General features: G+C 48.2%; 1 protein-coding gene across 1 annotated transcript; it reads right to left on the bottom strand.

Moving 5' to 3' along the window:
* Positions 1-3,414: 3,414 nt before the first annotated feature.
* Positions 3,415-8,478, bottom strand: Rgs16 (regulator of G protein signaling 16). Its single transcript, XM_031384991.1, has 5 exons — positions 8,288-8,478; positions 7,833-7,943; positions 7,100-7,161; positions 6,649-6,815; positions 3,415-5,211 (listed from the first exon to the last, which is right to left on the bottom strand). Exons 1-5 carry the CDS (start codon positions 8,329-8,331, stop codon positions 4,990-4,992), a joined length of 606 nt encoding a protein of 201 aa, XP_031240851.1. The 5' UTR covers positions 8,332-8,478; the 3' UTR covers positions 3,415-4,989.
* Between the last annotated feature and the right edge of the window lie 3,878 nt (positions 8,479-12,356).

The raw sequence follows: 12,356 nt of genomic DNA, 5'->3' as shown, positions 1-12,356 counted from the left end.
TTTTTGTGATTTCCAAACCCCAATTCTAAAAAAACTATTTGAGTCCACTTACAATAGAAAATGTGCATATAATAAAATCCTAAACTATAAACACAAGAGTAAGAGACCCAGTGAATAACAAACAGGAAGGCAGCCACCAGATTCCACTAGAAAACTCAACTCCAGATCAAGGCCAGGGAAGGAAGTACAAGTCCTCTTTGTGAGGAAAACCTAGTAATTCTTTAGCTGTCACATCATGTGAGCATGGGAGGAGGGGCAGCTGGCACCAGCTGCCCACTTTGTGGAGGGACAAGTGCTGGGACAGGTACACATGGAGGAGGATCGGTGTGGCAGGAGAGTCTAAGACAGGAACCATGACTTCCCTTGGACCATCTTGAACCAAAAGACATAGTCCAAGAGAAAGATCTCTTCCGGCAGAAGAGATCAGGCCATTGACAGATCCCAGCCCCCAGGTGGGGTTTAAACTTTGAAGAAGGAATAATTTATCAAGAGTACACAACAGGCTCAGGAGTGAGTGGGAAACCTGGACTGGATACACAAAGAGGAAACACACAGCCAATGCAAATGTAAGGATATTTCCCCTCTTCCTCCTGAACCACTCCCCACACTCAGAATGTTAGAACTGCAGTATCCTCAATCCTTCGTTTGACCAAAAGGAACATCAGACTGCAAGGCTTGACTTCAAGCTCACCTCTAGACACGCACTTAGCCTATCAAAAACCTTCTGGGATCTTGGGTAGAAGCCAATGCAGTGACACTGAATCAATAGAATGTTGATCTTTTGCTATCTGCAATGTGCGAATGCTCCAGGCTGGCTTGCTATGCAGCACCAGCTGACTGGTACCTCTTTACCTTTGAGAGATTCACTTAAACTTTCTGGCATCTATGTCTTTGATGTCATAGGATTCTTGCAAGGATTACAGGAATTAACATATGTAGAGTATTTAGAGCAGTGTCTGCCACAGACAAGTATTTGTTGTTTTTGAGCATGTCACCAAGCCGTCTGTCAACACTTTCCACATGTTTTCCATCATCACAAAAGCCCTCTGAAGCCAATATTATTTATAGTCAAATAATACAAAGCAAGAGTCTGAGAAATTGAGAAATATACTGATTAGCAAGCCGCAGACACGAGATTAAAGTCAGTTGTGTGGCTCTAAACATTGTCCCATGGTTTCTGGGAGCTGTCCTGTGGATGGCTAAAAGGAGAACTCTCCCTTAAATGGGCACTTGATGTAAAAAACAACAACAACAAATTTTAAAAATCCACACATTCTTGCTTTACTTGAAGTCTAAGTCAGTGTCTGATTGTGCCAGTTAGTCTCAGTTGTCACCTGAGTGGATAGGATATTAGCAAAGAGCAAAGGCTCTGGGTAGGTCTCTGAGAGTGTTTAACGGAAGGGTGAAGCCCCTCCCTTTAAGTGTGCAGCATCTTCCAACTGCTGCCAAGACGTGAAGGGGAAAGGCTGCAAGCTTTGCCTGCCTGCCTTTGCTCCCTGCAGGTGAGTGCATCTACTCTGTAATATAACAACTAAGCCCCTTGCATCTCTCACCCTTAGGATCAACTACTTAACTTAGAATCAGATACTTAACTTCAGGCTTCTCTTTCTTCTCTTGGGCCAATTTCAAGCACTCCAGCTGCCTTGAATTTACACCTCATAGATCCTTGAACAGTCTCTTTACCTAAGACCTTTCAGGTTGGAAGGTACGTTTTAGCCCTAAAAGAACTAAGGAAATCTTGCCTTAACTCCTATAGACACTGACTATGTTAGGAACTGTGTTAAGAATTCCAATTTGATCAAAATTTTGTATGTTCACCAAAATGAATTAATAAAGCAAACAAATTCTAGCCGTTATATAGAATTCCACGGGAAAAGCAAAGCTTTTGAAACCAATGGAAGTTTGGGCTGGAGAAGGCAGCTCCGCTATTGAGAATACATCTGTTCTAGAGGATCCAAGTTCGGTTCCCAGAACCCACATTGAGCAGCTCACGTCCACTTTTCATCCCAGCTTCAGGCACCTGCATTCATGGATGGGCACAAAGCCACACACCTGCACACATAATTATACATAGATAAATATTCTATAGAAGTCCGACAAGCCTAAGACAATATATAGTTATAGCCACAGGAGGGCAGCAGAGCGCAAGGGATCGGCTGGCCTTCCTCAACCCTGGAAAGCACTGACCTAGGTTTGTTTAATGGCTGTTGAGTTCTTCGTGACATACTGGCTTAACTGATGCACCCCCCCCCCCCAGTCTTACATATTCTCATCTGGAGTTCTGGGATATTCCAAACGACAGATAAAATATATAGAAAATTGGGGACAAGAACATGCATTACACAGGAGTCCTTAGTTTGTCTGGCAAAAGGAGGTGATGACCCTTGTTGCATTAAGGAATTATCATGCTTTTATTTGTGCAAACATCTACAGCAGTGGGAAAATAGGGACCCAGGGCCTCATGGCTAGCGAAATGGCTCAGCAGGTAAAGGTGCCAAGGCTGACCACCTGAGTTCAACCCCCAAAACCCAAAAGGTAGAAGCTTAGACAATTTACTCCTGTAAATTGTCCTCTGACCTCCACGTGCTTGGCATGGGATGCATTCGTGCAGAGCCAACATGCACACCTCAGTGTTTCTTTGTACCTGGGCACTCCTGCCTCCCTTCCCTCCCTGGTGCTGGTCCTCTTTGCCCATCTCACACACACAAATGCCCCACATTGTAACAGCTCAGATGGCCTCCAGCATCAGCTGCACCATGCATGCTCTCTCCCCTTCAGGAGCCTGTGGAGCCATTGTCTGGATGGTATGAGTTCAAAGCCTGCCTGTTTGTTCCCATATTCTTGCCTAAGCCCTCAGGATCAGAACCCCTCCTGCTATTACCTGAGAACCCTGGATCTAGGTGTAGGGTATAATTCTAAGAGGTCTCTACAACCAAGTACTTGAACTCTGATCACACTGGGGACTTAGAGAAGAACCCAATAGCATGTCAGACCTGTGTGTCAGCCTGTCAGACCTGTGTGTCAGCGTGTAAGATCTGTGTAGAAGCAGGTATCTGTGACACCGCATAATTTTTTTTTTCTTTTGAATCAAGATCTCACTATGTAATCTAGGTTATTCCGAAACTCACAATCCTTCTGCCTCACTCCTAAAAGCTGGGACTGCAGGCTGACTGTATGCCTGGGCAAGGCTCTTTTCAGGTAGTGAAATCTCAAAGAGCAGGAGGAGACACCCTGCTCCTTTCAGACTACCCTGCAAAGCCTTTCAAACCCAGCTCAACCCTTTCATGCCTTCAGTCACCCACCCCATCCTGTACCCCCACCCCACAGAATTGCCAGAGCTCTGTGACATCACAGGTTCTTCATACTCCCCCAGATCCTCGTATCATCCTTATATCCTCATATGGTCCTTGGAAATAGGATATTATTTTTGAGTTTTATTTCACTTTTTTTTACAAGAATATAACATGCTCAAACAGAAAAACAGGGATCACATACACCACTGATAAAGGAACCCAGCTCCCTTTGTTAACAATAAATAAATATTAACACAGTGGGGTGTCCCCTCCCCACCCCCCAGCCCTCAGTGGTTCCCAAGGCTTGCAGAGGTAGAGTCTGGTAGGGAGGAGGCGCATCAGACAGCAGCTCCAGCTAAGTTTCTTCAGTACAGGCAAACAAATCACAATAAATAACAATAGGAGTTGAGACAATCAGCACAACACAACAGAACAATATATTATACTTAAAAGAACTTTCTCCCAGAAAAGCCTCAAGTGCAGAGAGAACAATGTTGGCAGCCTAGGTCCCCACAGCCTTCTTGGTCTCTGGTGCTGGAAGTCCCAACTTGGAATGTTTGTTCGGTAAGACTCAGAGGTGATAGGCAGACAGCCCCAACCTTCCAGGCACCCCTCCTCCCATCTGTAATACTCTCTCGGCTGTGCTTTCTAACTTCTGTTCCAGAGCTTTCTTGGTCCCTGATAGACTTCTCCCCCAACTACAGTGGGCATCTCATGTCAACAGCAAAGAAGCACAAGGCCCCCTTCCACCAGAGGTGGCACAGGGAGCATCCTTTCCCCATTTTCATACCCACAAAGAGAACTGATTTTGGCTTCAGCTAGTCTTTTGGGCTCCTCCTATGGATGGATTTTTCAGTGACTCCTCTCTCTTGTTCAGTGACTGGACATCAGTGCTTGAAGCCTCCTTCCTCCCACCTCCCTCCTTAGCCCCCATCTTCCAAGGAGCACAGGGCCCATTAAGACTTCTCAGTTAGCCCTGTTCACAAGCAGACCCTGCTGCAAATGTGAGATCAGGGGGCCACCTACAGAAGGCCACCAAGAGCACCCAGCCTAGGGTCACAGGAGCAAAATGGCTTCTTTCGCAGGGCTCATTATTGACCCAGAAAGGGGCTCACAGGTCAGTGTTTGAGGTATAGAAATCTCATCTGGGGCAAGAATCATATTGACTCATTGACCTCCACGAGACTGCAAGGATGAGCACAGGAATGCTAAGAAGCCTAAGCTAGGGGCCCTGGGTGTTCCTGGGAAGGCAAGGGCAAGAGATGAAGGTTCCACACACAGTCCAAGAATGAGGAAGTCAGGACGGGGACAAAGCCAACCGTCTGGCACGTAAATAGCTGCTCTCTGGCTCCTGTTCTGAAGGTTCCCAACCGCCCCCCACCCCCAGCATGCCTTTGTGTGTGCCCTGGTAGAAAGAACATAAGTTCTGGGCCGCCTTTCCCCAGAGCACCCTACACAGGCTTGTTGTCAGCCCTCAGCCACGGGTCGTGGAATTGGGGAGTCTCTCCTACACTGGGCCCCCACAGTGTCTGGAAGAGAGGGAGCCCTTTGCACTCAAGCTGTGAGGATGTCCGTCTGTCCCTCCACTATCCTCTTGCACTTGCTGCGCAGGACCTGCCTCCCACACAGGGCAGCTGCTTCAGGGATGGGCAACTCCACCTCTCTTCCCGCTGGGCTTCTTGGTTGCTGTGGAGGCTCAAGTGTGTGAAGGCTCAGCTGGGCTGCTGCTGGGTGCAGAGGTAGCGGTGGCTGAGGCTTGAGCAGCCAGGTCGCGGTAAGCGGGTGACTTGAGGAAGCGTGGATAGGAGTCCTTCTCCATCAATGTGCGAGTCTTTGCCTGAGCCACATCGAAGCAACTGGTAGTGGCAGCCTGTAGGTTTGTCTTAGTCAGTTCTCGGGTCTCATGATCTATGTTCACCTGTGGGAAGCAGGGTAACCACAAAGGTGAGTGATGTGGAGTGGGGTAGCCAGGCGGGACGGGGCGGAGGAGGGCAAGGAGTTTGGTGAACAATCGAGTCATTAAATAAAGGCATCTCCCTTCATATATATGTATATACACACACATATATATATATATACACATACATGTCTGTCTGTCTGTCCTCACATATATACACATACACAATAGACATATATAATCTCTATGTATATGTGCCTGCATAAATGTGTGCACCGTGTATGTAGGAGCTTCTAGAGGCCTGAAGGTGTTGGGTTCCCCAGAACTAGAGCGCTGGTGACGAAATATAGGAGTTCTGGACATATAGTGTGTGGTGTGACCTATGTCCTCTATAAGAGCAGCAAGTGCTCTTAACCACTGAGCCATCTCTCCAGCCCCACCTTTTCAGCTCTGGGACAGTTCCCACATCAGACTCGAGTTGGTCCTCTGCTCTCTCAAGATTAACATGAGGCTTCTCATGCAAAGCCAGAAGCATAGCACTTCTCTGCGGGTTCCAGTCACCACCTCTGCTCTGAGTTTGTGCAATAATTCGGCTCTTGCCTCCCCTCACTCCCGCTGTCTGTCTGTCTGTGCTCACAGCTGCTACACCGAGCCCACTCGGTCTGGAAACACCTTAGTTTCCTCTCCATGTCATTCAAAAGAAAAGCTAGAATGACTGCATCTGGCCACCAGCCGTGTGTATGATCTCATCTGTCCCCCTGGTCCCTGTGGCAGGATGTCCTTCCCTCTCCCGATCTTTACAATGCTCGGCCTTGTGAGTTCTTTCACCTGCTCCCTAACTCCCACCGTGTACTTTGTTCACATCCCTGGCTGATACTGAATTGGTTCCTGACATCTTCTCCCATTAGAAAGTTTTCACCGCTACATCCTCTAAGGTAATAAAACTTCCGTGCCTGTTAGGCAATGCTTACTAAATCGTTACAGAGTAACGTGAAATAAACAGAAGCAGCCAGAGAACAAGATACAAACACACAGCATTGCTCAGGTGTGTCCACCAGGGGCACCACTGCTACGGTGAATACCTTCCAGAAGGGAAGGCAGAATTGCAAACAAAAAACCAACAAAAAAAAGTTCCCAGAGGACAGATGCAGGTCAGAGTCAGGTTACCCAAATTCTTTTGTTCTTCCAGTTCATGTGCTGAGGTCTTAAAAAACATAACTAATTTACAAAACGTGGGTATGGAGAGAAGACAAAAAAAAAAATCTTGCTGCCCTGTGCTATATACCATCTTGTGTCACCAAGTTTAGTGTCCAACCACTGATCCCCTACCCTTCTCTAACCATGAAGACTGCTGCATTGCAAACCTAACTCTTCCCTCACTGACCCCAGTTCTCAGGTGGGAAGAAGCAGACAGGGTCTGGAGGAGTCACGGCCAGTGCCAAGGGCCAGAACACTGACCTCTTTAGGGGCTTCACTGCGAATGTACTCATCAAAGATGTGGTGAGCCCTGGACGCCAGTTTGGTGGCTGATCGGATCTTCTTGAACTCCTCGCAGGCCAGCCAGAACTCCAGGTTTTCCTCACTGAACTCTGTCTTTAGGAAGGCGTGGAAGGCAGCTACCCCATCTGTGGTAAGAGGAGAAAGGAGACAGGTCAGAGACTAGGGGACAGCCGGGAAGAAAAGACGAAAAGACAGCAATTGGCGTTAATGGCTCTATTTTTAGAATGTAATTTTCCTGAACAAGGCTCTGCCTTTGTGTTCCGAACAGAGGCTGGCACACTGGAGGACTGGGGTTATTATTACTACTACTATTATTTTGCCCCGTGTTTTTTCAGCCTGGCTGGGACAAGCTCCAAGCACATGAGCACACACGTGCCTTTCATAAGACAGACAACAGGGTCCTACTTACTTTTACTGTTCAGCAGTAAGTCGAAAGACTCTCTCCATCCCAATACATCTTCTGAGAAGCTTCTGTCAGGGGGAGAAGAGGGAGGAGCAGAGATTTTTAAATTATTTTTTTTAAAAATCAACAAACAAAAAACCATAGCACACATCCTAGGCTTAAGTCAATGACTGTCAAAACTAACCCTTCAGACTCCCGTGAAGCAAGCAGTGAGTTATATAAGGGGCACTGGGCATCCAGCAAGCCTTGCCACGAATCCTTTAGTCCTCAGCCAGTATCCCTAACACCCTCTTCTGTAACCAAATTGACTCTATTCCCAAGAGTCTCAACTTTGGTTTTGCACCCCTCTCCAATGAAACAGGAGGCTGGGAGAGTCTATCTATTTACCTACGACCCCAAAGCCTAACATCACACCTGGCATTCAATAAAAAGAGGCTTCTAGGCAAAAGGGTTCACTTGACAGATGCAGACCCTGTCCTAGCCCTGTATTCGAGTACTACGACATCCTCAGATAAACAGGAGTGCATGTCCTGCACGCAGGCATCTGCTGGGGTTGGCAAACCTGGATTCTACCTACCACCTCCACAATGGGGCTCTGCAGCCACAGCACAGCACAGAGTAAAGTCTCACTCAAATCTCCATAGAGAGGCTTAGGGCTACCTAGCTTGTCCGTTCCTATTTTTCCTCTCAGGCCTTCTCCCCTCTAGAATCCCTGGGCTGGACAGACACTGGGACTTACCTCTCTTTGCTATGCTTACTGGAGCACTCGAATTTGCTAACACCCCCAGTATCGGAGCTCAGCTCTGATTTATGAAGAAAGATCCCCAGCCGTGTCTTGAACTCTTTGGCTCTGAAAGAAAAAACATCAACGTGTAAGGATTCTGTTTGCTCTGCCAGCACTGAGAAGTTGGGGGAGGAGGGCATCCCACAAGAACTAACTCCACCACCCAAAAGTTCAGTCCCAAGAAACCTGGGGACACCCAGCCATTCCCAAGGTCCCTAGCGATTCTCTCATTGGCATCTTCAAGTTCTAGGCCACCAAAGCAGCACTTGAGCTATGCCCTGATAGGTCTTAACACTTTGGGGTCTTTCTGGCAGTGCAAGTTCCGCCCCGCTGTCCCCGTTTCCCAAGGCTGAGGGTTGGTGGATTCGGGACTTTGTCGTCCGGACTGCTACAATAAAAGATTCTCTTACCTCTCCAGGCAGGTGTTGGGGAAGGTGGACAGGGTGCGGCACATGGTTACGGGCGCGGGACAGCACGTCGTGGAGAGGATGGTGGCGGACCGGAGGTCGAAGAGGGGAAAGCGAGGCTGAGCAAGTACTGGACTGCGCAAAAGAAGTCGGGAGATAGGCACGCGCCGGGACCGGGGCTACTAAAGCTTTTATCCCCCGTAGGGCGGGGCGGGGCCGAGCGTCGCCGACCAATAAGAGAGTGGGGCTGGGCGTTGCGAGGGAGAAGGCGGGGCGGGGAGCCTGATGGGGCGTGGCGCGACTTGCAGCCCCCAGGGCCTCCTGTGGAGCGCACGGGGCTGTCCCCACCCACGAGGTCGGAGACTTGGGGTGCCAGGAGAGGAGGAAGGCTTGAAGACCAGACGTACGCCCACAGCTTGCCAGGAAAAGAAAAAAAAAAAAAAACTGCCGACCTCTAGTAAAAGCAGGAAAACAATTTAAAAGTAACAGGAGAGGTTTTATAAGGGTGGAGAGTTCGTGGAGGACAAGCACGGGGTGCATTCCAAGAAAAAGTACATCACCATTATCCTGCACTCTCTCTCGTTCTCTGGTCAGAATAGGTACAATTCCATGGGCTCCGAAGGTGACGATTGCCAAGTGAGCTATTCACCCTCCACGGTCATTACCTCCACTTTGAGATGAAGGATCAGAAGATCAGAAAACTAGCGATTTGGCCAAGATCAGCTGGCATAGGAGGAAACACTTATCTAACACAATTATAGCAAAACTCTTTTCAACGATGCTTTAAAAGCTTAATTGCTCTATGTTCTATAGTTATAGGGTAAGTCTTGGTGCTTCAATTTAGCTTTGAATTTACCGTGTTGCTCCCATTGGAAAGCAACAGAAACTGCTCTGTAACCGGTGATTCTGGGGCTAAGCAACTGGGGGTTCAGAGTCTCACCCTGCCTTAAAGGCGCCATTGTCTTCCTTATTGGCCCTCAGTAGCTCCCTTTGACATTGCTACTAAGAAGCAGCAGGTAAGGTTAAGGGGTAGATATTTACAGAGTTTCAAATCATGTTTCTGCTGTATAATTATGAGAACCCTTAGAGACTCCATCTTTCCAAATGCTTCCATTTCTTCGTGTCTAGGGTTTAGACAGCACCATACTTATTTCATAAGGTGTGGTGGGGACTACAGAAGTTTTCAGTTAGCTGGACTTCCCCGGGGAACATTCTGTAGGGGTAGTGTGCTAGGGAGAGTTCTCAGAATCAAACTGGGAGGGAAGAAAAGCAGTTATGCTGAACACAGAGCGGAGTGATGTCTCACCACTTCAGGAGAGAGACCCTACCCCCACCTCAGAGGCTCTTCAAGGATGTTCTAGAGTTGCGTTGGACTTTTACAAATGTCTACTTCTGAAGCTGAGCAGGCCTTAGCATTAATCATTTATTGGACTCTGTTATGCTGAGATGCCTGACCTGGCTCCAGGTGATGACTCTGCAGCCTATAACAGAGACCATACCACACACTGATAGTGGCCAGGTGACACTGGGATCTGGGTGACATGCCAAAGTACCCGCATCTGTATACAAGGTGCTTGGAATAAGACATGGCACACAATCAGCACTCCGTATTGTGTTTCAGCTTTACTTAACGGGTAGACTGGAATTCTACACAATAAGAAAAATGGTGTTTTATGCCTTTTAGAATACAGAGTTCCATCTCATAGTGGGGAAGGGGGGTTGCTCTCCAGCAGTAAAGCCTGCTCTATGCTCTGTGAAGTAAAAGGTCAGGAAAGGAAGGAAGAAAGAAGGGAGGGAGGGAAAAAGGGAAGGAAGGAAGAGAGGGAAGGGGAGCAAGGGAAAGAAAGAGGGAGGGGAGGAAGGAGGCTGGAGATGCAGTTCAGTGGTGGAACACTTGTCTAGAGAAAGGGCACTTGAGAATGTGCATGCACAGAGAGAGAGGAGAAGGAGGAGGAAGAAGAAGAGGAAGAAGAGACCAAAATGCCTGGATTATTTGGAAAAGAGCCATTGGAGGAAGCGCAGCCAAGGCCCTGGGCTGGAAAGTTCAGGGTTAGGGAAGGGTATGCCAGGCAGAAACTGAAGGACGCTGGAAGAGGCCAGGCCTGCTTTGATAAAATTTGCACCTCAGTCCCTTGTTCCTGGTCAGTCCAGTCCAAAACCAAACATCTGGGGCAATTGTTCAGACAGACTCCCCTCACTGAGCCAGGCCCTAGAAACTAGTCCCAAACTCCCATGTTCGCCACGCAGAACCAAGGCAGAGAGGACACAGCACATTCCCGGGCACACTTCTACCTCAGAAGCAGTGAACACCAAATCCACATGTCCATCTTGTCAAGCTCAGCTCTTGAGGGCTTCCTACCTCACAGCCCCAGGGCTAGACTGGGGCTGGGCAGTGGTGTGTGGGCAATCGGTGGGTGGATGCCTTGTTGAGCAGCTGTGTATGTCAAGTCTTCATCTACACAGAGCAGCCAGCTAGCCAGCCTACCAGGAGTACCTTCTGGATCTGCGGGAGAGGTGCTCAGCTGAGCTGAAGGCTTCGCTCTGCCTGGTGCTTCTCATACCCACAGACACAGCTTTATCACACAGCTGCCAGGCATAGATGTGGGTGTTATTCATGGCACAGCCATTCTCCATGTGACACGGATGGCTCAAACTCTAGTCTCACCGGCGCTCTTGCCCATATTGGAATCAACCCAGACATAGCCACGTGACAACAATACTGACTTCTGCAGAGGAACCTCTCAAACCTCCCTGCCCATTCTGCATCCTTGTGAGGTCTTTAAGGAGGTTTTACATGTCCATTTCGCAGGGCAACAAAATAGCAGTGCCCAAGGTGTTCTTCATTAAATGCATCCAGGCTGAAGCCAGGGCTGTCTCCAGGTTTGTGGGCTAGTATGTTCTGTTTGACAAAGCAAGCGGAGACAAAGGAATTGATGCTGCAACCGCACAGACAGGCAGATCTGAAAGCACACAGCTCCCTGCTGAGGATGAAGAGCCCTCCTCTGAGTTCAACTTGCCTCCCAGTTGCCATGGTTACCGTTCGGTTTCCAGACAGAAACTTTTTGAAGTTCACAATGTATCCCGAATTCTCTTCCCAGCAGGTCAGTTCCTATCTGTGATTTCAGAAATGTGATTGACTCCACAGTTTCTGTGAATCTAGCCCATTGAATATACTGGTGAATTGCACTGGCTCTGACAAAACCTGACCTCATTTTTGCCAGCATGTCCAGCACAGCTGCCATCTCTTTAATGGAGGGTGTGGAGACAACAGCTTTGTGGCCTGGGTCATCTGGGATCAGCAATCTGGGCAAAGCTGGCGTCAGGATTAAATATCCTATAATGTCTCAGCCTTGCAGTCCTTCATCTCCTTCAGCCCCCAACCTGTGGTAGCAGAAATCCAGACAGGTTTGGTGGTGAATGACTGTAATCCATCAAGACACCACACATACATACATTCATACACACACACACACACACACACACACACACACATGCACAAATCCTGTGCTCTGGATCCTCCAAATTCAATCATCAGCCTCCCCATAACTATTCATTTAAAATTTATTGTGTTCCCAAGTTCGTGGGAAAACACTTGTTATACTCCCCCTTACTATTGGGACCTTATAATTTAGGAGCGAGGGAGATGGCTTGGTGGGTAAAGTGCTTGCTATACAAATATGAGGACCTGAGTTTGGATCCCCAATGCCTATCTAAAAAACGAGGTGGTGGCCACATGTCTATAATCCCAAGGCTGGCAAGGGAGGGGTGTGGGGGATACACTGGGGTGAGATTGACAGAGCAAGGTGGATCCCTGAAGCTTGCTGCTCAGCCAGTCTAGCTAAAAATAACACAGGTTCAGTGGAACACCCTATATCAAAAACTAAGCTGCAGGGTGTCTAAAACTAAGGTGGAGACTGCAAAGACAGATACAGGCAGGTAGACAGTCAGACAGACAGAGAGACACATGCTACACACACACACACACACAGAGAGAGAGAGAGAGAGAGAGAGAGAGAGAGAGAAGACTTTATAATCAAACACTAGGGTTTGAGCTCTGAGCTAACTCCAGAGC

This window comes from Mastomys coucha, unplaced genomic scaffold, assembly GCF_008632895.1.
Source record: "Mastomys coucha isolate ucsf_1 unplaced genomic scaffold, UCSF_Mcou_1 pScaffold1, whole genome shotgun sequence".
Taxonomy (NCBI): Eukaryota; Metazoa; Chordata; class Mammalia; order Rodentia; family Muridae; genus Mastomys; species Mastomys coucha.
The sequence above is the reverse complement of the archived record's forward strand: the minus strand, read 5'-3'. Positions and strand labels throughout refer to the sequence as shown.

What these genes read in the sequence shown, in the direction of transcription:
- Rgs16 (XM_031384991.1), bottom strand. Translation starts at nt 8,331, where the DNA reads ATGTGCCGCACCCTGTCCACCTTCCCCAACACCTGCCTGGAGAG. An exon ending in CCCAACACCTGCCTGGAGAG is followed by an intron (nt 7,944 to 8,287) that starts GTAAGAGAATCT and finishes TTTTTCTTTCAG; the next exon opens with AGCCAAAGAGTTCAAGACAC. An exon ending in GCAGTGAAGCCCCTAAAGAG is followed by an intron (nt 5,212 to 6,648) that starts GTCAGTGTTCTG and finishes TGCTTCCCACAG; the next exon opens with GTGAACATAGATCATGAGAC.